The 26,110-nt window shown below is 43.1% G+C and overlaps 1 protein-coding gene across 5 annotated transcripts; it reads right to left on the bottom strand.

The window, feature by feature from the left end:
* Nucleotides 1–1,930: 1,930 nt before the first annotated feature.
* Nucleotides 1,931–24,505, bottom strand: LOC110496106 (histone-lysine N-methyltransferase EHMT2). 5 transcript variants are annotated; one of them, XM_021571806.2, is made up of 27 exons: nt 24,076–24,505; nt 23,366–23,432; nt 23,064–23,231; nt 22,761–22,972; nt 22,478–22,556; nt 22,112–22,167; nt 21,879–22,007; nt 20,787–20,858; nt 20,503–20,623; nt 20,282–20,389; nt 19,891–20,024; nt 16,514–16,657; nt 14,155–14,465; nt 13,698–13,922; nt 13,295–13,377; nt 12,959–13,065; nt 12,532–12,654; nt 12,182–12,283; nt 11,438–11,542; nt 11,018–11,172; nt 8,955–9,267; nt 8,776–8,853; nt 5,945–6,060; nt 3,382–3,468; nt 3,186–3,264; nt 2,821–2,996; nt 1,931–2,552 (listed from the first exon to the last, which is right to left on the bottom strand). In XM_021571806.2, exons 1-27 carry the CDS (start codon nt 24,100–24,102, stop codon nt 2,372–2,374), a joined length of 3,558 nt encoding a protein of 1,185 aa, XP_021427481.2. In that variant the 5' UTR covers nt 24,103–24,505; the 3' UTR covers nt 1,931–2,371. The 5 variants fall into 5 exon arrangements, with proteins under 5 accessions (XP_021427481.2, XP_021427479.2, XP_036808530.1 ...); XM_021571804.2 differs by having other exon boundaries at nt 19,891–20,027; nt 20,282–20,386; XM_036952635.1 differs by having other exon boundaries at nt 20,282–20,386.
* Nucleotides 24,506–26,110: the final 1,605 nt, after the last annotated feature.

The following is a 26,110-nucleotide window of genomic DNA, read 5'->3' as shown; positions in this document are numbered from 1 at the left end:
GTGCCAAGAAAAAGTATGTGAGCCCTTTGGAATTAATTGGATTTCTGTATAAATTGGCAGTAAAATTAGATTTGATCTTCATCTAAGTCACAACAACAGACACAGTCTGCTTAAACTAATAACACACAAATTGTATTTTTGTCTATATTGAATACATCATTTAAACATTCACAGTGTAGGTTGGAAAAAGTATGTGAACCCCTAGGCTAATAACTTCTCTAAAAGCTAATTGGAGTCAGGAGTCAGCTAACAATCAATGAGTACAATCAATGAGACAAGATTAGATATGTTGGTTAGAGCTGCCCTGCCCTATAAAAAGCTCACACAAAGTTTAAGTTTGCTATTCACAAGAAGCATTCCCTGGGTCTCAGAAGACCCAAGATTAAGAATTGTTGACATGCATAAAGCTGGAAAGGGGTTACAATGGTATCTCTAAAAGCCTTGAAGTTTATCAGTCCATGGTAAGACAAATCGTCTATAAATGGAGAAAGTTCAATACTGTTGCTACTCTCTGTAGGAGTGGCCATCCTGCAAAGATGACTGCAAGAGCACAGCGCAGAATGCTCAATGAGGTTAAGAAGAATCTTGGAGTGTCAGCTAAAGACATGCCAACATCTCTGATGAGTCTGCAATTTGTAAAACACTTAACAAGAATGGTGTTCATGGGAGGACACCATGGAAAAAAACATTGCTGCACGTCTGAAGTTCGCAAAAGAGCATCTGGATGTTCCACAGCGCTACTGGCAAAATATTCTGTGGAAAGATTAAACTAAGTTGAGTTGTTTGGAAGGAACACAAAACACCATGTGTGGAGAATAAAAAGGCACAGCACACCAACATCACCCCAACTGTAAAGTATGGTGAAGGGAACATGTTTTGGAGCTTCTTTGCTGCCTCAGGAACTGGACAGCTTGCTCTGACGGAAAAATGAATTCCCAAGTTTATCAAAGACATTTTGCAGGAGAATGTAAGGCTCTGTCCACCAATTGAAGCTCAACAGGACAACTCCTCACAACACAGAAGTAAATCAGCAGAAAGGAAAATATGTTCTTCTGGAGTGGCCCAGTCAAAGTCCTGACCTCAACCCGATTGAGATGCTGTGGCATGACCTCAAGAGAGCCATTCACACCAGAAATCAAGAATATTGTTGAACTTAAAAAGTTTTGCAGAGAGGAATGGTCCAAAATTCCTCCTGACCGTTGTGCAGGTCTGATCCACAACTACAGAAAACGTTTGGTTGAGGTTATTGCTGCCAAAGTAGGGTCAACCAGTTATTAAAACCAAGGGTTCACATACATTTTCCACCCTACACTGAATGTTCACAAGGTGTATTATTAGTTTAAGCAGACTGAATGGTCATAGATTAAGATCAGATCAAATTGTAAGTCACAACAGACAATGAGGAAGTCCAAGTAATTCCAAAGGGTTCACGTTTCTTGCCACTGTACAAAAACATTATTTAGATTTGAGGGAGTGACTTTTCCTATCATCACACGAAGAGCCCTTCCTTATTGCTTTGGAAATGTTTAAATGTCTCACCCATGTTCTTCAGTTCACAACATGAAACCTGGCACAACCCAACCAGATAGTGATTAACATAAGTACATTTGACAGCCTTCTTTTCCTGTCAGTATTAATGTTATAAAAGCAGAGCTCATGCTCCCTTTCCCATCATGAGTTGTAGAAGATAGCAATAACCATGAATTGGGCCTGGGGAAGGAAAGCATGGTTGAATAGTTAACTATTCAACACATCCCAAGAACTCTGTCAAAGACCAGATTAAGGTTCAATCTCAGACACAAATGGAATGTTACATTAAATCACTAAAACTTTTTAGCAATCTATGCCAAAATTGGAACCACATTCTCTGGTGTGTCTGGGCTGCTTGATATTCATTGAGTTGTAGGAAAAGCAACACTGCTGAAACAAATGACAGTGGATCCATTTGTAAAAGTTTAATAAATTGTACTAAATGACAAAACAACGTACATTTTGTATAAAAGCAGACTTCAATACTACTCGGAAGTCAGCTGGTCGGTAACTTTTTCAATTACTTAACAAGTAGACAGTATCATGGTAGAGTACTATGAAATGAATTGTTCAGCATGTGGTGAGCGTAACTGGCATTTCATAACATGCTGTAGTGCCACTGATGTCTCATGGCAAAGAGGCATAGCAATAGTATAGTAAAAAAAATATATATACCGTACGTATGAGTCTTACACAGAAGACACCTTTTTCAGTCATTTATATCAGATACGTGGACAAAGTTAAGGCTCTATTACCACAAACAATAACTGCACAAATTCATACGAAATGTAAGAGTGAGTGTAGAAACAGAGAAATACATGCACCAAGCCGCAGGGGAAGCCTAGAAGTTTCCTAGCATGGCAAGCCCAGGGTCAGTATCCAATTCTGGGCAGGTCTCCAGTCGAGCGAGCCTGCTCTGCTCAAAGGCGATGGCCTCCGCTGAGTGTTTGCATTTCTCTGATCCACACTGGCAGGTGAAGTATTTACTCTTGATGTCCCAGAAGCGGTCTCCATAATCAAACCTGTGCAAACAGAACATTGTAATTCTAGGCTGAGAATTTAATCAATGTACATCAATATCATAAATCAGTGGAATAAACAATATACTCAGGCAATTTTATTTCTGGTGCAAGAGAAGTGATACATGGAATAGATGCTACGGTTACTGAAAAAGTGGTGCCAAATCATGTTCCACTCTCCTTTCCTAAGGCAGCATCAACACCACGCCACTGGGCGTCCATTTTGTGTCTGTGGTTCAGATCCAAAGTGTGTGGGGGTGAATCCTCTCACCCAAGCTCCTGTCCTGTCAGTATGTCTCGGGAGCTGAAGAAGGCGATGCGGGGGAAGCGCAGGTCCTGGTGCAGCATGAACACCCGCACCGGGATGATGTTGGGGTCGCACAGGTGGTTGATGAAGCGGCTGATGTTACCGTAGTAACGGGCATCGATGCAGTACACCTCCCCGTCCTTTAGAGGGAAGGAGAGAGAGAGGGATGGTGATGTACTTAGTTGCATTGGTAAATCAGGTCTGTTTAAATTTCTGTGTCTAAATGACAGTAAATCAAAACCTGTTGTATTCAGTGCATGTGATAAATACAATTTCATGTATTTTTTTTTAATGTGTAATCCCTATGAGAGAAAAAACAGATGAGGTACCTTGTTGTCCAGGTCAAAGAGGTAGGAGTCATCTTCCCTTACATCTGCCTCTGCATCAGAGATCAGTTCTCCTACATATCTGTGTGGAGAGAAATGTTACTTCCAACAAGACAATTAACCAATTGATAGAACTGGCAAGACACATTAGATTGGCTAATCATACTAATTTCCTTTAAATAACCATACACACACTTACTCGCAGATGAAGCTGCCTTGGGGAATGTCCTGTAGAGCCCGAACTCCCCATCCCATCTTCTCTGTTCGGTACAACTGGAGACGCACCCTAAGACCGAGATAAAGTATACAAGTGAGATTGTACCAGGACCCAGACAGTAAGATTAACATTCAAGTCATTTAGCAGACACTCTTATCCAGAGTGACTTACAGTAGAAAGTGCTTACATTTTTCATACCAGAGTGCGCATACATTTTCACACTGGACCCCTGTGGGAATCGAACTCACAACCCAGGCATTGAATGCGTCATGCCCTACAAACTGAGCTACAATGTAAATGTCGACCACAACAGCAGACAATGTCATGAAGCAGCATTATTATTATAAACTCAGTCCAGGGGACCCGAAGGGGTGCACGTTTAGTTTTTTGCCCTAGCATTACACCGCTGATTAAAATAAATCAAAGCTTGATGATTAGTTGGTTATTTAAAAATCAGCTGTATAGTGCTAGGGCAAAAAACAAAACTTGCCCCCTCATAAGGTCTGCAGAGATAAACCAAAAAAAAGTGTTTGAGTAAGAGATGAGGGTAGTCATAGTGCCTTCAGAAAGTATTCAGACCCCTTGACTTATTCCACATGTTGTTACATCCTGAATTCAAAATGGATGTTTTATTCCCCCTCACCCATCTTCACACAATACCCTTTAATGACAAAGTGAAAAAATGCTCAGAGATATTTTGAAAATGTATTAAATTTAATTATATAAATATCTAATTTACAAAATTATTCACACACCCCTTTGCCATGACACTCAAAACTGAGCTCAGGTGCATCCAATTTCCTTAGATCATCCTTGAGATGTCACTACAACTTGATTGGAGTACACCTGTGGCCAATTAAATTTTTTGGACCCGATTTAGAAACATACCTATATCTATACAAAAAACTATACCATGAAGTCCAAGGAACTGTCCGTAGATCTCCAAGATAGGGTTATACGTCTCATCACAATTCTTTCTAGAGAGTTGAACGTTTCCAAGAGCACAGAGGTCTCCATCATTGGGAAATAGAAAAAATATGGAACTACCCAGGCTCTGCCTAGAGCTGGCCGTCCGATCAAACTGAGCAACCGGGCAAGAAGTACCTTGGTCAGAGAGGTGACCAAGAACCCAATGACCACTGACAGAACTACAGAGTTCTCTACAGCACTTCCCCAATCTTGGCTTTATGGGAGAGTGACCAAACGGAAGCCACTCCTGAGAAAAAGGCACACGACAGCACACCTGGAGTTTGCAAAAAGGCACGTGAACGACTCAGATCATAAGGCAAAAGATTCTGTGATCTGATGAGACAAATATAACTTTTGCCGCAAAGTGCCATGTCTGTAGAAAACCAGGCACAGCTCATCACCCGTCTAACACCATCCCTACTGTGAAGCATGGTGGTGGCATCATCATGCTATGGGGGTGCTTTTCAGCAGAAGGGACTGGGAGACTGGTAAGGAGAGAGGGAACAATGAATGGAGCCAAATCCTTGATGAGAACCTGCTTCAGAGTGCAAATGACATTAGACTTGAGCGAAGATCTACGTTCCAACAGGAACCCCAACCATAAAGCCAAAGAAACACTGCAATTGCATCTGAACAAGAAAGTCCTTGAGTTGCCCTGCCAAAGCCCAGACTTGAATCCCGTTGAAAATCTGTGGAAAGACTTGAAGATTGCTGTTCACCGCCACTCCCCGTCAAATGCTTTTAATTTAATTTATTATATTTCATCTGACCGCTGCAACTCCCCAACAGGCTCGGCGGAGTCATGCGTTCTACGAAATATGACCCACACTCCTTAACCCAGAAGCCAGCCGCACCAATGTGTCGGAGGAAACACCATTCAACTGGCGACCGGGGTCAGCCCACAGGCACCCGGCCCGCCACAAGCAGTCGATAAGAGCGTGATGAGCCCCACTGACCAAACCCTCCCCTAATCCGGATGACGCTGGGCCAATTGTGCGCCATCCTATGGGACTCCCGGCCACGGCCAGTTGTGGCACAGCCCGGTAATGAACCCAGTTCTGTAGTAACGCCTCTGGCACTGCAATGCCAGTGCCTTAGAACGCTGAGCCACTCAGGAGGCCACTCCCCATCTAATTTAACAGAGCTTGAGAAATTCTGCAAGGAAGAATGGGAGAAAATCTCCAAATCCAGATGTGCCAAGCTGATACAGACATACCCAAGACGATTAAAAGTTGTAATCACCAGAGCTTGAAGAACTTTGAAAAGAATAAAATGGGCAAATGTACAATCCAGGTGTGGAAAGCTCCTACTTACCAAGAAAGACTCACAGCTGTAATCGCTGCCAAACTCAGGGGTGTGAATACTTATGTAAATTAGATAACCGTATTTCATTTTCAATGATGGGGTAGTGTGTGTACATTGGTGAGAAAAAAAAGTATTTAATCCATTTTGAATCCCGGCTGTAACAACAAAATGTGGAATAAGTCATGAGGTATGAATCATTTCTGAAGGCACTGTATCTAAAATAGTTCTAATTTGATTTCAAAGTGTACAGTGGTGTAGTAACAGCTCTTACTTGATGCCCGCCTGCACCACTCTGTTCTTGCAAGTGCGGTAGCAGGAGCAAGCCAGGTTACATTCAAATATGAGAGGCGGTTCGATCTTATTGAACTCCTGGAGCAACCGGTGGTCCTGGTAAACACAGAAAACACATAGGTGAAAGACAAACATAAGATACTGACGAACTCGATACTTAAAATCAACTATAAACATGTCCCCCACAAATGGTAGTGTCCCCCCTCGGGACAATTAGTGAAAACAAATTAAGCTCACTCTCGCGCCCCACTTGGGTATCTCAGTGCAATTTTATAAATGCCAGATCTCTATGGCAAGACACATCATTCACCCATGTTTGTCAAAATCAGGCCAGTGGTGTCAGATATTGGTGTGTGACTACCGTACGTACGGAGACAGACAGATCCATAGTCCCCCCAACGATTATTGTAGGGGACAAAAATTATGTTTTAGCCTTCCACCGTGAAATTAGAAATAAACTAAAGACAAAAAGGACAGAGCCCCCCCAAATTACCTCGCCAGTCTTTCGAGAGAGTTGGCTTGGTGACCGCTTGGAAAGTAAATTCTGTCTCGTATGACTGCTGGTTGTATCACTAACCATGATCAAAAAAGGCAACAGTAAACAGTAAGCATGTAGTCCCCCACAAATAATGCAGTGCCTCCCTTGGGCCAATCAGTGTAGTTTTGTAAATGCCAGATGTCTATGGCAAGACACATCATTCACCCAAGTTCTGTTAAAAAATAAAGTGGTGTCTGAAACATCACGTGGGTTAGCTAGACTCATAACCCTGAGCATGTTTAACTCCGTGCAATTTCAGCACGGAGTTAAACAGATCAAGAGAGAAACATGTGTCCGTTAAAGAGCCACCATGTGGTCTATATGAATGCTCGTGCACATGTTGACAGTGTTCGCAACTTATACTAAATTGTGTTACAATACGAATATCCTATGAGTGATTTATATGCATTTGTGTGCCAGGCCACGCTCATGTGAATGTTTATTGGTCCATAGCAGCCATGTTGTTTTAGGTACTCAAAAAAAAAATTGCATTGTGAGACCTTTGTCAATGGAGGCCACATACTTTTGTATATATATATAGTGTATGTGGACACCCCTTCCAATTAGTGGATTCAGCTATTTCAGCCAGCCCTGTTGCTGACAGCTGTATAAAATCGAGCACACAGCCATGCAATCTCCATAGACAAACATTGGCAGTAGAACGGCCTTACAAGTGAGTTTGTCAAATTTCTGACCTGCTAGAGCTGTCCCGGTCAACTGTAAGTGCTGTTATTGTGAAGTGGAAGCGTCTAGGACCAACAATGGCTAAGCCGCAAAGTGCTAGGCCACACAGGCCAGAACGGGACCGGCGAGTGCTGAAGTGCGTAGGACGTAAAAGTAATCTGTCCTCGGTTACTACACTCAGCAAGTTCCAAGCTGCCTCTGGAAGCAACGTCTGCACAATAACTATTCGTCGTGAGCTTCATGAAATGGGTTTCCATAGCTGAGCAGCCACACACAAGCCTAAGATCATGCACAATGCCAATTGTCGGCTGGAGTGGTGTAAAGCTCGCCACCATTGGACTCTGAAGCAGTGGAAACGTGATCTCTGGAGTGATGGATCACGTTTCACCATTTGGAAGTCTGATGGACGCATCTGGATTTGGCAGATGCCAGGAGAACGCTACCTGCTCCAATACATAGTGCCAACTGTAAAGTTAGGTGGAGGAGGAATAATGGTCAAGGCTGTTTTTCATGGTTCGGGCTAGGCTCCTTGGTTCCATTGAAGGGAAATCTTAACGCTACAGCATACAATGACATTTCAGATGAATCTGTGCTTGCAACTTTGTGGCAAAAGTTTGGGGAAGGCCCTTTCCTGTTTCAGCATGACAATGCCCCAGTGCACAAAGCGAGGTCCATACAGAAATGGTTTGTCGCAATCAATATGGAAGAAATTGACTGGCCTGCACAGAGCCCTGACCTCAACCCCATCGAACACTTTTAGGATGAATTGGAACGCCGACTGCAAGCCAGGCCTAATCGCCCAACATCAGTGCCTGACCTCACTAATGCTCGTGGATGAATGGAAGAAATTCCCCACAGCAATGTTCCAACATCTAGTGGAAAGCCTTCCCAGAAGAGGGGAGGCTGTTACAGCAGAAAAGGGGGACCAACTCTATATGAACGCCCATGATTTTGGAATGAGATTTTCGACGAGCATCCACATACTTTTGGTCGTGTATTGTATCTAGTTTCGTGCAGATCGGTCATTCAGTGCCAGAAGAGTAGCGTTTAAGAATTTTCACAAAATTTAAAAATGGGGGAAGAGCTATCATGGCGGACCATATGGGTCCCCGAGGCAAATGTGCTCCTTGTGAGGAGAGGGACCTATGTACTGAATTTCATGACTTTATTTCAAACAGAATAAGGGGCGTGACCTTTAAAAGTTTGCATTTTCAATCTCTTGTTATAGCCCCACCATCTGACCAATCAGTGTAATTTTGTAAATTCCAGATCACTGTGGCAAGACGCATCATTCAAAGTTTCGTCAAAGTCAGGCCAGTGCTGTCTGAGATATCGCGTGTGACTAATGTACGAGAGTCCAGACGGAGACAGATCCACAGTTCAACAAACTATCCACAGTTCAATAATATCTGAAATTTGAAAAATGAGAGCAAACTCTCTCTGAAAACCCAGGATATTTACAAGGTTCTAGTTCTTATCAGTTTCCTTAATCAAATATAAAACTTCAACATCAAAGTTCACAGCTAGAAAGGCTGAATACTTTTATATCCAAATAAAGTGGGATATAAAATAAATAATTTGTCACTAACCTTGTCGTACCAGCAGCGGATACTGAGCTGTCCACACAGACAGTTGCTGGAAGAGCAGTCCTCTGTGCAGCTGCAGTGCTGAGGGACAGACACAGATTTATAGAAAGGCAAGATGCATGTATGATCAATGATAATTATCATGTGTATCATCTAAAGGTGTGTGGTGTTACTGTATGTACCTGTAAGTGTGTGATGTTGCGGTCGATGTTCATGGCTGAAGTCTCACAGTTCTCGGAAACATACTTGTAGTCTGAGGGACATCCCTCATCATCCACTGCGTTCACACAGGGGATAGGCACGTTCTCATACCCCTGGGCTACGTCACTGCTGATGATCTTCTCTGTACGAAGCATACGATTAGCTATCCCCCTCCGCAGCTTCCTGTTTATCTGGAGTGACACCCAGACGGGCGAATCGGAACGCGCCAGAGAAAGAGGGGTGTCCCCTTCCCTGTTCATGATGTCGATGTCTGCCCCCCTAGAGAGAAAGAGCCTGTAGAGAGGGAATAAGCAAACAAAGGTGTTAAAGTTGCCGTTAGGCACAGATTACCCTTCCCATATCCTTACAACCATCATGGGCGCAAAATGCTCAAATTACTTTAGATCAATACCTATGGACAAATTCCTTCTATTCGAAATTACCAGACTATAGGAGTGACTCGGGCTGTAGCAGTCAGCCAGTGATTGTCAAGCAAATAACTGCTGGTCTCACAGTAATTGACCATTAATTAACAAAACACATTTAGCATCTCCTGGCTTCCACACACAGCCTACAAGCTGATGCAGAACTTTCGAACATCTATATATTAAAAAGTCTAATAACTCCATGTAATATAGCCTACACCATCACAATTAACATCGGCAGGTAGCCTATTGGTTAGAGCGTTGGGCCAGTAACCGAAAAGTTTCTAGTTCGAATTCCCGAGCAGACAAGGTAAAAATCTGTCATTCTGCCCCTGAACAAGGCAGTTAACCCACTGTTTCTAGGCAGTCATTGTAAATAAGAATTTGTTCTTAACCGACTTGCCTAAAGGTAAAATAAAACAAATAGATTATTTATTTTAGACAGGTCTAAAGAAGATGTCGTTTTTTCCAAAGAACAGAATAGCATACACTGTGTTATCCTTGCGTTTGGCCCTGATCTGGCTATGCTTAATTTAGAGTTAAATATGTAACTTTAGTTGTTATACAAATGTTGGCCTATATGTTTTGATGTTTAATACATTCCAAGGCTTCATGATGTAACAAATCATGATTTGAAAAAAGTTGCATGAAAAAAGTAGCATGAAAGGCATGAGCTCTGCCTTGTTTTTTTGCACAGGCTGTACACACTTCATTAGTCTCTCACTCACAATTTGACAAGCACTTGATAATGCCTCAAATTTCTCGGCTGTATGGCTATAATCCCCCTAAAAAGAAATCCATGCCTTTTGTGGCCAGTGGCCGTTGTGCCCTTGGGCTGAATATAATAATTATAATTCCCTTCTCCCCGCAGCATGCCGAAGCGTCTCTCACTCACATGGCTCTTAGTCACATGATCAGGTCGTTCTCACAGGCTACAAATGAAGACAGACACATTGGGGACTTAACTGCGCAAGTCCTTATCCAATTCCGAGGCGCATATTGAAGATAATCGGAACAACTGTCCACATTTACTTTTTGTCAGTCAACATGAGCAGGCCTAACAAACAGCAAAAGCACTAGCCTATGTCAACCTAGTACAAAAGTTGACCTATTCTATTCAGTGCAATGAATAAATATTTTAAACATAGTCCGGGGTCAGTTGTGGGATGCGATAGATCCCAAATGAATACAACCACTAGCATAAAAAAAAACTGTTTTAAGCATTGAGCCTGACCCAACAGATGAGAACGTTGATCTTAAAATGTTGATTGCAGCCTCCCTGGTGGCGCAGTGGTCTAAGGCACTGCAGTGCTATCTGTGCCACTAACGATTCTGTGTTCGAGTCCAGGCTCTGTCGCAGCCGGCCATGACCGGGAGGCCCATGGGGCGGCGCACAATTGGCCCAGCATCGTCCAGGTTAGAGAGGGTTTGGCCGGCAGGGCCTTGTCTCATCACGCACTAGCGACTCCTGTGGCGGGCCGGGCGCAGTGCACGCTGACACAGTCGCCAGGTGTACGGTGCATCATGACTCGTGACCGCCAGCCTGGCGGTAATACAGTCACCGTAACAGCCATAGGAGTGACCGATGGATGCGATTGACAGGGTATTGGTCTACTCACGTTACACAATCGAGGAAGCCCTCCCTGGAAGCGATGTGTAGGGGAGTGTCCCCGTGCATGTTGACAGAAGACAGCGGGCAGCCGGCGTTCAGCACCATCTCTGCTATCGTCACACAGCCTGCGAAGGACGCCCAGTGGAGACACGCGTTCATCTCCTAATAGAGAGAGCGAGAAGATTATTTTTATCATCCCAGAGGGACTTGCATCACAATAAATTAATGGATAGAAAGAAAAGGTATGGATTGGAGTACTTACAACCAAATTGACCTCTACCTTCAATAAATCAAGTATGAAGAAGCAAATGCTGTCGTTTCAAGGATTTGTGACTTGCCGTGCCTATAAATCCTCCACATCCTCCTTCAAAATCAGATTGGCCATTGCATGCCCATACGTTGTTAAAACCAGGACAGAAAGCCTAACCTTGTCTTTGAGGGTGACGTCAGCCCCCCTGTTAAGCAGTGCTCTGATGACCTTGATGTGCTTGTGCTCTGCAGCCCAGATGATAGGAGTCCAGCCTCCACTATCCTGAGAGGGGAATACAACACATTGACTCAGAGGGTTAGGGGACTGGACTATACAGTGGTACTCAAGCCAAATGCCTAACACAAGTGCTATGGTTCAATACAACGAGAAATGATACATGGGACTGGAAGATAGATTAAACATACATGTTTATTCTGGTGGTAATAGTTAACTCTGTCTATTGACTAATTAAGAACTACAGGTAACTAGCATTGCCAAGTGACACATGATACAGTATCTGTTATTGATTACATTGAATGATTACTATACCTACAAAAGAGGGTGTTAGTGCTACGCAGAGTGAAGGGGTACTACACTGCAGAGACCCACATAATATACACAGGGATAGATTTGTAAAAAAAATTCTAACAAAACAGAAGGTTACAACTTAATATCAAATAAAGATAATTATATTATCTTCACCTGCGCATGCATAGTCAATCTAAATAAAGATGTTTAATTAGCAGCAAAAAAAATTTAAAGCACTTCTCAGAAAACAGACCATGTGGTCATTGGACATGATGCAGTGTGAAGTATGCAGCCGACAAAGAGTCTCACAGACTGATAAAACACACACTGACTTGGTGGTTGTTGCCACCCTGTCTTAGAGCCCAAGAGTGTTCCTCTCTCGCTCTTCCCCACCTGTGCGTTGATGTCCACCTGTCCCGTCTCCAACAAAAGGGTGACAATGTCCAGACTGCCCAGTTTGGCAGCGTGGTGGAGACCAGTGTAGCCATCTTCTTCCTGGAGAGCAGAGAAGGGGGAGAAGAGAGGGGGGTTTGTCAGAAGGTGAGAATTTGATTGCAATAACATGCCACCTACAGGTCCTAGCTCCAGTTACTCTATAATAGATCCTACTGTTGACTTCTGAGGTGACTCAAGGTGATGATCAAATTCTTTCAGGTTTAAATCCTTTACGGCTCATGTTACTAGAGCCGCTACTAGTGTTAGCTGACCAGCTTTGGTGTAGGGGCTGTTTACCAGGCACTCACAATGTGATAGACGCAGGCTCCACTCTGGACCAGGTACCTGGTCACCTCCACATGGTTGTTGACGATGGCCTCCAGGAGAGGGGTCCTCATGGATTTGTCTTGGATGTCCAGTTTAGCACCTGCCTGTAAATAGACAAGAAAAGTATTTGAGCACTCTGGTGAATAATAACTGTATGAGTGACACACTGATCCATTTTGGGGGGAATAAGAGTAAAAGGAGTCACTTCTATTATTGAACATAAAAATAAAGAGCAGGGTTGTAGTTATTTGGGCACACCGTAGCAAAACATTCGCAACAGAAAATGTAAGCAAGCATTTCTTATTGGACAAGTTCAGGTAGTCCCTCCCCGATTCAGTCGGTTTTCTTCAGTTTGGAACCTAATGAATATTACCCAGTTGTATTGATTGAAGTGCAAAAGTTGTTCACCTGCACCAGCATGTAGCAGACCTCCAGCAGGCCTCTCTGGGCGGCAACGTGGAGAGCACAGCGTCTGTTCTGGGAGTCAGCCTGGTAGGCTGGGTCTATGCCCTCCACTGAACCAAACAGAGAGAGTAAGTGGAGTTCAGGGGTTATTAGCAGCAGTAGGGGTCAATATCGTCTCATTCCTTCATTTATGTGAAAGAACAGTGGACAACAAGTGTTTCCAGAGCAGATGAAGGAGCGATGAGAGCAAGCCACTTTAGACAAAATATGCAATCAGATCAGGAATGTCTATTTAATCGAACAGTAAAATACGAACAAAGGACTCCTTATGACACTTACTGAGCATGAGCAGAACCCTCTGCACCTCACCCTGCTTGGCAGCTGGATAGAGCTGGCGGGGGTGGAACCTCAGCTTCTTCCTCCTGACCAATCACAACCAAGAATCACCACGTGAGAACAGCTCCTATCAGAACTCTGTGTAAAATGCATCTCTCCCTCATTCCTATTCCTTGGACTAATCACTGGATCCAACACCATTAAATACATTTCCTCTACATAGATTTCCATAATTCAGTCAGTTCAGCAAATTTTGAATTTCAACAAAAGGAGGAAAGATGGATGTATTTTCAAAGCCCAAGTCTAGCTGTAAACAATTCCCATCAATCATTGATTTGCAACAGATAATTATATTCTTTCTATAAGACTTAGACTATTATTAATCTATTTTATTATTTTGTCTCACTTCTCAGTGTCCTGGGTGAGAATGGCTTTCTGCAGCGCCGCCCTACTGGGCCCGGGGGGAAGTGCACTGGGACAGACTGGCTTCCCATTGGGCAGACAGAGGGAGGGTCCCACACTGTCCACTCCCCCCTCGCCTGGGGGGGCTGCGTTGACAGTCCCTGCTGCCAGAGCGGCTTGGGGGGGGCGCTGATCCTGGTCTCTCTTTACCACCCCACGCATCCTCGCACTGACAGATCAAGAAGACAAAGAGAGAGGGAGTAAAAAAAGGCTGCAATGATTAGGGTGGTGTGAATAACCATTATTTCCATACGAGTTATCAAACAATAGACTCACAGGCACAAGCTCAAATCAATCAATTATCCACAAATACACAACAAGCAGAGCAAAATCACCCAATTATTGCACTCCAGCCAACACTTAGTAATTTCACATATCTTTATCTCCCCCTTTCCCCTCACCTGATAGGACCCACCGGCCTCTTCCCGTTCTTCAGTGGCCACGTGGAGGCCACCAGAGAGAGGTCAGAGGGGATGGGGGCTGGGAGGGACAGTGTGGTGGTGGACGAGGCAGAAGTGGTGACCACAGTGGCCACGGATGCTGAGGGGGAGATGGTGACCTCTTGGGCCTCCGAGGCATCCTCGCCACAGTGGGGGCAGAAGAGCATGCCTGTGCCCATGCCCCTGCCCCTTCCAGCCCCCAGCACTGTCACACAGCCCCGGTGGAAGCGGTGGGCGATGCGCTGGTCCGGACAGCACTCTAGGAAGGTGCCCTGGGAAAATCAGAGAGAGGGAGGGGTGTAAGGCCACATCAAACATATACCGTACACGCACAGACTTATAATGCATATCAAGTATCTGCAGTGGTCTCTCCGTCTCCTCTCCATCTTCACAGATTTGAAAACACAAGCTAGGTCTAAGGTGAATACAATTTGGAGGTTGTCTACTTAGGGCTGTTGCAGTGACTGTATTACTGCCACAATGGCGGTCACGAGACATGAAGGCAGTCAAATTCCACATGACCGCTTAGTCACGGTAATTAGGCTTCTCCAAACTAATGCTGCTGCTGTTCATTAGTAGCCTACCAAACTTGCCTACTGCCTGGTACTCCGCACTCTATCGTCTCTCTAATCACTCTGACATCGATGCAAATCTAATCGAAAATCTAATCATGAGCTAATGTTGCGCAGCATTTCTATAGGCTATGCAATTGTAGGAGAAAACAGAGTGATGGCCTCTATTAAAAACAGGAGGTTCCCATCAGTTTTCTCAAGGCTATATGTTTATTTCTCAACCTTCCTCATATTAAGCACAAGTGTAGTCTACCTGGCTGGCATAAAAAAATAAACCACGAGGAAAAGCATCCTCCATTGACTATTTAAGTGCATAGATGACATGTATGTTTTCCCGCTGCCCGGTTTCGATACAGGTGCATGAGAATGGACCATTCTAAATAAATAAAAAATGTCACATAAATTATTTAGTATATGTAAAGCCAAGATTTAAATCAAGAACAGTCTGATGGGTGACAATATTAGCCCATCACTTGTGAATAATATATTAAGACTTGTGACTGATGCCCAGTATAAGAAACAATGCCTTTTTTGCGACTTTTTCAAATCATTGTCACACACATCATTTAGCCTAGCCCATAAGGCTATGTGTTTTAATAAGATTTGTATTACAACTAAAGTGGCCAAATAACTTCAGAAAATTAAGCACATTAATCTGCTTTTCAAGGGGTGTAGAGCATAACTGGCATACATAAGCAGTGTGTGAGTTTCAAGTTTGGGAAAGATAATTTTCACCATAAAAAGCACCCTATGGACAGAGTCTCCCACCTCAGCTGTAGATCTCTGCAGTTCATCCAGAGTGATCATGGGCCTCTTGGCTGCATCTCTGATCAGTCTTCTCCTTGTATGAGATGAAAGTTTAGAGGGACGGCCAGGTCTTGGTAAATTTGCAGTGGTCTGATACTCCTTCCATTTCAATATTATCGCTTGCACAGTGCTCCTTGGGATGTTTAAAGCTTGGGAAATCTTTTTGTATCCAAATCCGGCTTTAAACTTCTTCACAACAGTATCTCGGACCTGCCTGGTGTGTTCCTTGTTCTTCATGATGCTCTCTGCGCTTTTAACGGACCTCTGAGACTATCACAGTGCAGGTGCATTTATACGGAGACTTGATTACACACAGGTGGATTGTATTTATCATCATTAGTCATTTAGGTCAACATTGGATCATTCAGAGATCCTCACTGAACTTCTGGAGAGAGTTTGCTGCACTGAAAGTAAAGGGGCTGAATAATTTTGCACGCCCAATTTTTCAGTTTTTGAAATGTTAAAAAAGTTTGAAATATTCAATAAATGTCGTTCCACTTCATGATTGTGTCCCACTTGTTGTTGATTCTTCACAAAAAAATACAGTTTTATAGCTTTATGTTTGAAGCCTGAAATGGTCGCAAAGTTCAAGGGGGCCGAATACTTTCGCAAGGCACTGTACATTTTCTCCATATCATGCTTCTTTAAACCTGTCTAAAATAAATAATGGATTCATTGTGAAGGTGTAGGCTATATTACATGGATTTATTATACTTTTTAAAATGGCTTGTAGGCGGTGTGTGGAAACCAGGAGATGCAAAATGTGTTTCTGTTAATTAAACAGTCAATTACCGTGAGACCGACAGTTATTTGCTTGACAATCACCAGCTGACAAAATGTTGTGACTGCCACAGCCCTATGTCTACTTGGAATTTATTTTCACCTATACAGTTCTTGGACATCAGATAGTGTTTAATTGTGGGGGTGGCACAAAACCTTACTGCGATACAGAAGTATCCACATCCAGGGCAGCAGTGATGTTTGACCATATGTGACCGATGGTTTTCGCACAGCACAATGAGGGAAACACGACTGGATGGCCGCATGGTCTCCCCCTTCTGAATGATATTGGTACAGCCCACCAGCTGCGAAAGACAAGAGGGAGAGGAAAGTGAAAAATTTAAAGGAAAAGCTTACCGTGTTGCCCCTATATTCATTTAGCAGCGACTCTCAAAAAATGGCCGCCACACCCAAAGATATGATACAATAGATAAAATGGAGCTATATATTTTTTAATAATATCATCTTTGAGAACTAACATTCACCAGAATAAAAACTAGACAGTCAGGGAGAATCTACATTTCAAAAAAATGTCATGACATTGATTTTGTTATAACGTTTGAGTCACTTAGGTAGCATAAGAACACGGCATAAGCCATAGAAACATTTTCAGAATTGTAGGAAATTAACTTTAAAACAGCAACATTTTGTATCTATTGACAAATCAACTGTAAATTTCGGTGTTCCTCAAGGTTCCGTTTTAGGACCACTATTGTTTTCACTATATATTTTACCTCTTGGGGTTGTCATTCAAAAACATAATGTTAACATTCACTGCTATGCGGATGACACACAGCTGTACATTTCAATGAAACATGGTGAAGCCCAAAATTGCCCTCGCTAGAAGCCTGTGTTTCAGACATAAGGAAGTGGATGGCTGCAAACTTTCTACAAAACAGAGATGCTTGTTCTAGGTCCCAAGAAACAAAGAGATCTTCTGTTGAATCTGACAATTAATCTTAATGGTTGTACAGTCGTCTCAAATAAAACTGAAGGACCTCGGCGTTACTCTGGACCCTGATCGCTCTTTTGACGAACATATCAAGACTGTTTCAAGGACAGCTTTTTTCCATCTACGTAACATTGCAAAAATCAGAAACTTTCTGTCCAAAAACGATGCAGAAAAATTAACCCATGCTTGTGTTACTTCTAAGTTACACTACTGCAATGCTCTACTTTCCGGCTACCCAGATAAAGCACTAAATAAACTTCAGGTAGTGCTAAATACGTCTGCTAGAATCCTGACTAGAACCAAAACAAATTGATCATATTACTCCAGTGCTAGTCTCCCTACACTGGCTTCCTGTTTAGGCAAAGGCTGATTTCAAGGTTTTACTGCTAACCTACAAAGCATTACATGGGCTTGCTCCTACCCATCTTTCCGATTTGGTCCTGCCGTACACACTGTACCTACACGTACGCTACGGTCACAAGACGCAGGCCGCCCAATTGTCCCTAGAATTTCTAAGCAAACAGCTGGAGGCAGGGCTTTCTCCTATAGAGCTCCATTTTTATGGAATGGTCTGCCTACCCATGTGAGAGACGCAGACTCGGTCTCAACCTTTAAGTCTTTACTGAAGACTCATCTCTTCAGTGGGTCATACGATTGAGTGTAGTCTGGCCCAAGAGTGTGAAAAGGCTCTGGAGCAACAAACCGCCCTTGTTGTCTCTGCCTGGCCGGTTCCCCTCTCTCCACTGGGATTCTCTTCCTCTAACCCTATTACAGGGGCTGAGTCACTGGCTTACTGGTGCTCTTTCTTGCCGTCCCTAGGAGGGGTGCGTCACTTGAGTGGGTTGAGTCACTGATGTGATCTTCCTGTCTGGGTTGGCGCCCCCCCCCCCCCCGGGTTGTGCTGTGGCGGAGATCTTTGTGGGCTATACTCAGCCTTGTCTCAGGATGGTAAGTTGGTGGTTGAAGGTATCCCTCTAGTGGTGTGGGGGCTGTGCTTTGGCAAAGTGGGTGGGGTTATATCCTGCCTGTTTGGCCCTGTCCGGGGGTGTCCTCGGATGGGGCCACAGTGTCTCCTGACCCCTCCTGTCTCAGCCTCCAGTATTTATGCTGCAGTAGTTTGTGTCGGGGGGCTAGGGTCAGTTTGTTATATCTGGAGTACTTCTCCTGTCTTATCCGGTGTCCTGTGTGAATTTAAGTATTCTTTCTCTCTCTCTCTCTCTCTCTCTCTCTCTCTCTCTCTCTCTCTCTCTCTCTCTCTCTCTCTCTCTCTCTCTCTCTCTCTCTCTCTCTCTCTCTCTCTCTCTCTCTCTCTCTCTCTCTCTCTCTCTCTCTCTCTCTCTCTCTCTCTCTCTCTCTCTCTCTCTCTCTCTCTCTCTCTCTCTCTCTCTCTCTCTCTCTCTCTCTCTCTCTCTCTCTCTCTCTCTCTCTCTCTCTCTCTCTCTCTCTCTCTCTCTCTCTCTCTCTCTCTCTCTCTCTCTCTCTCTCTCTCTCTCTCTCTCTCTCTCTCTCTCTCTCTCTCTCTCTCTCTCTCTCTCTCTCTCTCTCTCTCTCTCTCTCTCTCTCTCTCTCTCTCTCTCTCTCTCTCTCTCTCTCTCTCTCTCTCTCTCTCAGGACCGGAGTCCCAGGACCATGCCTCAGGACTACTTGGCATGATGACTCCTTGCTGTCCCCAGTCCACCTGGCCGTGCTGCTGCTCCAGTTTCAAACTGTTCTGCCTGCGGCTATGGAACCCTGACCTGTTCACCGGACGCGCTAACTCTCTAGAGACAGCAGGAGCGGTAGAGATACTCCTAATGAGTGCCTCCCGGGTGGCGCAGTGGTTAAGGGCGCTGTACTGCAGCGCCAGCTGTGCCATCAGAGTCCCTGGGTTCGCGCCCAGGCTCTGTCGTAACCGGCCGCGACCGAGAGGTCCGTGGGGCGACGCACAATTGGCCTAGCGTCGTCCGGGTTAGGGAAGGATTGGTCGGTAGGGATCTCCTTGTCTCATCGCGCACCAGCGACTCCTGTGGCGGGCCGGGCGCAGTGCGCGCTAGCCAAGGTTGCCAGGTGCACGGTGTAGCCTCCGACACATTGGTGCGGCTGGTTTGGATGCGCGCTGTGTTAAGAAGCAGTACGGCTGGTTGGGTTGCTGCACCTCAGGATTATGTCAGTTGGCCGATCATTAGGAGTATCTTTTTTTTTTTTTTTTACCCCTTTTTTCCCCCCAATTTTACTGCACCCTCGACAACTACTGTGATTATTATTATTATTAGACCATTCTGGTCATTTATGAATATTTGAAGATATGTTCAGTTATAATCTCCACCCATCATAGCCTGGTTCCTCTCTAGGTTTCTTCCTAGGTTTTGGCCTTTCTCAGGAGTTTTTCCTAGCCACCGTGCTTCTACACCTGCATTGCTTGCTGTTTGTGGTTTTAGGCTGGGTTTCTGTACAGCACTTTGAGATATCAGCTGATGTCAGAAGGGCTATAGAAATACATTTGTTTTGATTTATGTGCAGTCGGAGCCCCCCCCCCTCCACTGCTGATAAAAATCCTAGGGAAAACACAGCTTCACAGAGTCTACATGTGCATAGCCACACACAAACCTCTCCGTTCACGCTCTCTGTGGCCATGCAGAGTCTGTTGGGCTGTCTGCTGGCGCTGTCTACGCGTGGTGCCTCCATCCTGCAGCTACACAGAGGCAGCTCCTCCAGACGCTCCGTCTCCCCAGCGTCACTGCCTTCTACACAGACATGCAGATATGACATTCCCTCATCGGTGTCATATGGTACTACTCACTGTAGCAGATAATCAATGCTATTCACTGAGAACCAAATTGTGGCTTTAGTTATGTACGCAAATCATGTGTTCACAAGACCTTAATAGGAGATTTGTGTCAAAGTTACAGGACGCATACGTCAAGCTAGGATTTGACCCTGAGAGACCACTGATAAAGACTTGCAGATTGTGTATTGTGTGCGAATACAGTCTACCCACCGTGGTGAGGTGAGAGTGTTAGGTTGTCTGTTGCCACGATGTCCAGGGAGCCCAAGGCAACCTCTGTGTACTCGCAGGATCCACCAAAAGTAGCTGCTGCCGACACTGCTGGAAGTTACAACAGACATTAATAATTTACAATCAAATAGCCACTGTGATGACAATGATAGTGGCGATGATACGACTATTTATACAAATGAATAGATCTCCCTGTCACTCACCTCTTCCTGCCTCCGCTCCTTCGGCTCTCTCTCTCCCTTTGCCTCGCCCTGGGCGAGTCCATGGCGAATCACTGCTCCCTTCGTTCCTCTGGCCCTGCCTCTGTGGGTCCGACTCTGAGCTCTGAGGACAAAGAGGGTTTGGTTGACCGGCAGAGGAACAATGCTTTGACCAAATAAAAATGATGTTCCAGCAAGTGAATCTTATTAAACACCATGTTGCCTAAAACTGCCTGGTAAATGATTGTAGCTTCCAACTCTGACATAGGACCAGTAAAACTACTCACATGATCTGACATGTTACCAGATGCATCGGCATCTCTTTCATGTAGCCTTTCCTCTAGTCCACCATCTTCAGACTGCAATAGGAAAAATGGAAGGTACAGATATGGAAAAAGAGCAACATACAGTTTCCTTGTATCTATTCAAAACTGTGGCTATTCAGCAATAACCCTTTAACTGGTACACCAAGAGAAAAATATCAGAAAAACAGTTTTTTCTGCTAAATACTGTATCTATATTTAGCCTCAGTATAGACCATATATGAAAAATGTGTTTGGAGGACTTAAACTTCGATAATTAATGCATCACAAACATCTCAACCAGCTCAACTAATTTTGTATTGGAATTTGCAGAGAATTTTAAATATTTTCAAAAATGATACATTATGTCTGCTTCATTTACTTATAAATGGAATATTGGCCTAGTTAAATGAGGACTTGATATCAAATATTAAAATAATACATTTGTGTCAAAATATGAATGCATGTAAATGTATGCATTTATAGTTTATATGCTTAGAGTACCAGTACAATTACATGTACTGAATGATATTCTGAAACATATTGACGATAACAGGCAGACAGTGAATACTGATATGGATTTGAAAGGGTTTTTGTATTTGAACAGCCTAAAAATCCCATTACAATATTTCTCCACTTTCCATTGTCACAAGCTTTGACTTAATATCATTCCTTTAAAATGGGCAACTCAACTGCCTAATAGAGCTAGAGTTCCTAAAATTGTTTTTTAAACAACAACTTAAAAACATAGTAATTTAATAATTCTTAACTTATGTTTTAGAGGTAAATAACATTTTATGTTGTAATTTCCCATTTTATACACAATTAGTACCAAAAATTATGGTAAATGAGGTTCAGTTTAGCTCACGTTCACATCCTGGTTTTCAACCATCTTTGAACGCGTGTTTCAAAAAACATGTCAGTCCGATAATGAAAACCAGACAATTTTACTAAATGGCATTGGTTGAGATGATAAAATATGCCTAACAAAATAAATGTTACACTTAGTTTAAAATTGGTTGTCAAAAGGACCTCGCCTGGTTGAGCTGCCTGTTAAAGGGTTAATTAGCCTCGGACCTTGCAGTCGGAAAAGGCTGGGTCCGTGTCATCTCTTGCATAGGGGTTATAGAGAAGAAACTCGTTCTCGTCTGCATCCTCCAGCCAACTGTCACGTCGTCTCGCCGCCTCTCGGAGTACATGATCTGCCTGAAATTCAAGTAACAAAAACAAAACGTTAGGTCAGGGTCACTACTTAATATTCTCAGCATGAGACCTATTAAAGCACTGACACACCCCTGCCCAGTCTTTACCTTCTGCTCTGTGCCTATAGCGCTTTCTGCCTGGACCAACCTTCTCCTTTTTGCTGCTGCCGAGTAAGAGACAAAAATAAGGTGACAGGATTCAAACTCAACAGTAAGTAATCTTACATACAAACATAAAAAAAAAAAAAGAGTCACCCATTTTAAAATGTTCTATTATATTCGTGCATCTCTGATTCTCGGGGAAAAACACATCGTACCGGCTATATTTCTGCCTGCTTAAACGGTGAATAGCTCAGATACACATGAAATGACCCTGGGAATCAATAGAACATCTCTGAAATACGATATAACATTCAAAATGGGTAAATCTTTCATTCAAGTCAATCTAAATGTATGCAATATTTCAACATTGACCAGTATCACTGTCTGTCGCGAAGCTGGTCGTGGGGTCTGTGGGGTTGACTGGCACAATTGGTGACTCGATGCACCTCATCTGAAAGGCAACAACTCAATGGATCAGATGGTCATGAAGGGGATAATGTGACAGGAATAAAATGACTTCCAAATGGTAAAATACTCTGATTTTCAACATACTAACTCAAACATAAGATATTCCTTTTTTGATTGATATCACTGTATAAGTGGCTATCCTAAAAAAATATAGCGCTACTACCAGCCATCGTCTTAGAAGACTCACCTGTGTTGGGGGAGGTCTGTTCATAGTCTTGCGAGCACGGTGTATCTTTACTGTCTGGACAGGGACAGGAGGCGGAGAGGAGGATGAGGGAGGTGGCAGGAGAGCTTTACTTCCAGGACCAAAAACACTCATCTTTGCTCTGCCAGAAGGAGAGGAAGTGGAGGAGGAGATTGAAGAGGAAGATGTGGATGGAAGGCTCTTCGCTGCATGTCCTGTGGGGGGGATAAACGAAGGAATAGATTAAACCAAATTATGAAAACGAAGGAAGAGAGAGAAAGAACTGACAAAGAGATCAATCTTTACCTGCAAGGGTTCTGACTGACACAGAAGAGGATGTTGTTGATAGTCGTTCGCTCTCCTCCCCGTTTTTCGAACCATCTCCCTGAATCTCCTGAAATAGCGCCTGTGACAGCCTCCCACCCATGGGCTCGGTCTCCTTGGTAACCACTGCTGTGTCGGTACTTGCATCACCTAGGAAACATTCAAAGCCTCTGCATCAATATGCACAGCATAAACAGGGTTTCTATAAAAGTTGTGTATATGTCTGTATGTATGATTATAGTCAGATATGTCTAAATCTATACATTCTCAATGTACATCCATACCTTCATCCGACTGGCTTGAGAGTCTCACTTCAGGATCAGTTTCCAATGCATCACTTTCAGACAACTCCTAACATTTGGAAAACCAAATACCAGAGCAGAGTCACATATATCATGCAGATGAAGAAGAAATTTGAATTTATTTGACGTGCAAAAGTTGCAGATCACATTCCAAATCATATACTGAATGAATGAATTAATGCAACCGTAACGAGACAGATTTTAATATCCACAATAGAAGTGTTGTCTATATCCTCCAGAGGTTGTGTTGACATTGTAGTGAGTGACACTGGAAAATGCACGCACGCGTAGAAATTAAACTATTTCTATTGTATGCACGAGCCTAATAGCTGGCTACTGATGTTGAATGTGAAACATTTTAGGACCACTGAAAATGTTGGACACTCAATCTCCACAAAACGCATTGCAAAATGTAGGAATATTTGCGATTAATATTTAATTGTGACCCTTTACCTAATCTTTCAGAGCCCTTTTCTAGCTATGTGGCTAGCTAGCTAATTGTTCAAGGAGGGCTGCCTTTATGCTAGCAGAATGCAAGGAACAAGACTTTGCTAGCAAAACAACAAACACATTGCTTGTAAAGATCGCATTTCAGGTATGCATCTTCAAGGTATTGAATAACTGGCAAATATGCAATGTCCATAGCCATTGTAAACTAGCTAGTTAGCCAAATAAATCTAATATTTCTTTACCTTGGACGTTTTCTCAGATGCCGACATGTTTCCAATAAAATTTGACGTATTTTACGTGGTGTGCGTAAACGTCCTTTCTCCGCCCCTTGGTTCACTGATTGGCGGAAATGACTGAACAAGTTCCAAGTCAGTTTGCCAAACTCGTAAAAGGGATGCGTACTGGAAAAGTATGGAGCCAGATTCCTGCCAAAAGGTTGAACGTGCGGATCGTAAGAAAAGCCATACCTAAATTGTTAGGATTGTAAGAAAAGCCATTCGTGAAACATGAAAGTAAACGTTCAATTTAATCTGTGAACATACAAACACCATGTTACGATTACAGACAACATTTTAGACTTGAGCAAATCTTGTGTTGCAGTTCTGATGTACAATAATACCTTTCATAGTTTTGGCAGTTTCATCTCACCAACAAACAAAAAAAAAAACATACACCAAACGGTTCGGTAGCTAATATAATGGATTTGTTTGCCAGCGCAAGTCTAGATAGCACTAGCTGTATTATGCCTACAACAGTGAAATTTCAGTTCGCATCTCTACAGCATGAACATATCACTGGGTGACGTGGATATCCCCATGCATGCACGACTAATTCAATTTGCACCATCCCATTCTCTGGGCTCTTTCTGCAATCATAACCAGTATTATATACCAGGAATAATGAAACATAGAATAATATATGTTTGGTGAATCTATGAATTGTGTTAGCCAATCAAAATATGTTTATTTCTTTCATCACTCTTGCCAAATCATATTCTGTAGGAGGGGTTAATATAAAGCACCCCTTCTGGAGGCATGCAGTCATAGAGTCATTATACCCACATGTAGGCCTATTTGCCTACTAGCCAAATAAAGTGCAGAGCATGCATGATACGTGCAACTCGTCATACCAACATAATAGAACATTTAATTCATCCTTCATTCAGTTCGTTGTAATAGGAACTAAATCAATGAGAATAGAACGGTCTTATCCATTTGTTTATTGAAATTCATGTGTATTCAAAATTATCTAAATTCCCCAAAGTTCTTTAGCTTATCACTTTAATAATTCAATTTTTATTGTAGGCCTAACCCCCCCCCCCCAACTTGTAGGTGTCACGTCCGTCGGAACGAGGAGACCAAAGCGCAGCATGATTGGAATACATTCTTATTTTATTAAAATGAAGAACACTTAAACAAACTAACAAAAACAACCATGCCCCTATAAACAACTAGTGCTGACATGCAACTACACATAGAAAATAACCCACAAAACCAAAATGGAAAATGGCAACCTAAATAGGATCCCCAATCAGAGACAACGATAAACAGCTGTCTCTGATTGGGAACCAATTCAGGCCACCATAGACCTACATATAAACACAAATACCACCCTTGTCACACCCTGACCTAACCAAAATAATAAAGAAAACAAAGGTCAGGGCATGACAGTAGGCATTGTACTGGTGTCTTGCAGAATCATTTTAGAATTCTATTTGTGTTTTATAACTGTTTTTATTATAGGGCTCCCCTTAAACAGAGACTCTATCTCACAAGCCTCGAAATATAGCCTCAAAATAAGTGTTCAACAAAATAGTTGAATAAGCATGTGCAATGGCTGATAGGGAAAACAGATCTGGCAATAAGAATAGGCTATAGATAGTCTAGACCATGTGGGACTCCTTGGCTATTTCGCTCAGGACAGGTTATAGCCAAGGCTTAATCAATATATTTTTTTGTCTCATTTCTTGAAATGGATATAGCCTCTGCGTGATAACGTTGTGCAACGCAAATGGCTATAACAAGCCTACATACAGAGTGGAATTCACTAATACAATTCACTAGTCAAAATGCCTAATTCAAGGTCTACAGTCCATGCTCCCAAATACTGGAAAAGGTGTGATTCATTAGGTTACATGATCACCACAATAGCCCACGCGGCTATAAAAACGAATCATGAAATTCTATTACCATTAAATAACACACAACCGCATTGCATACGATCCTAATAATTTACGTATGGATTTTCTTTCGACCCTACTGATACGTATGTTGAACT

The sequence above is a fragment of the Oncorhynchus mykiss genome, chromosome 18, assembly GCF_013265735.2.
Source record: "Oncorhynchus mykiss isolate Arlee chromosome 18, USDA_OmykA_1.1, whole genome shotgun sequence".
Taxonomy (NCBI): domain Eukaryota; kingdom Metazoa; phylum Chordata; class Actinopteri; order Salmoniformes; family Salmonidae; genus Oncorhynchus; species Oncorhynchus mykiss.
This window is presented reverse-complemented; position numbering and strand designations above follow the sequence as displayed.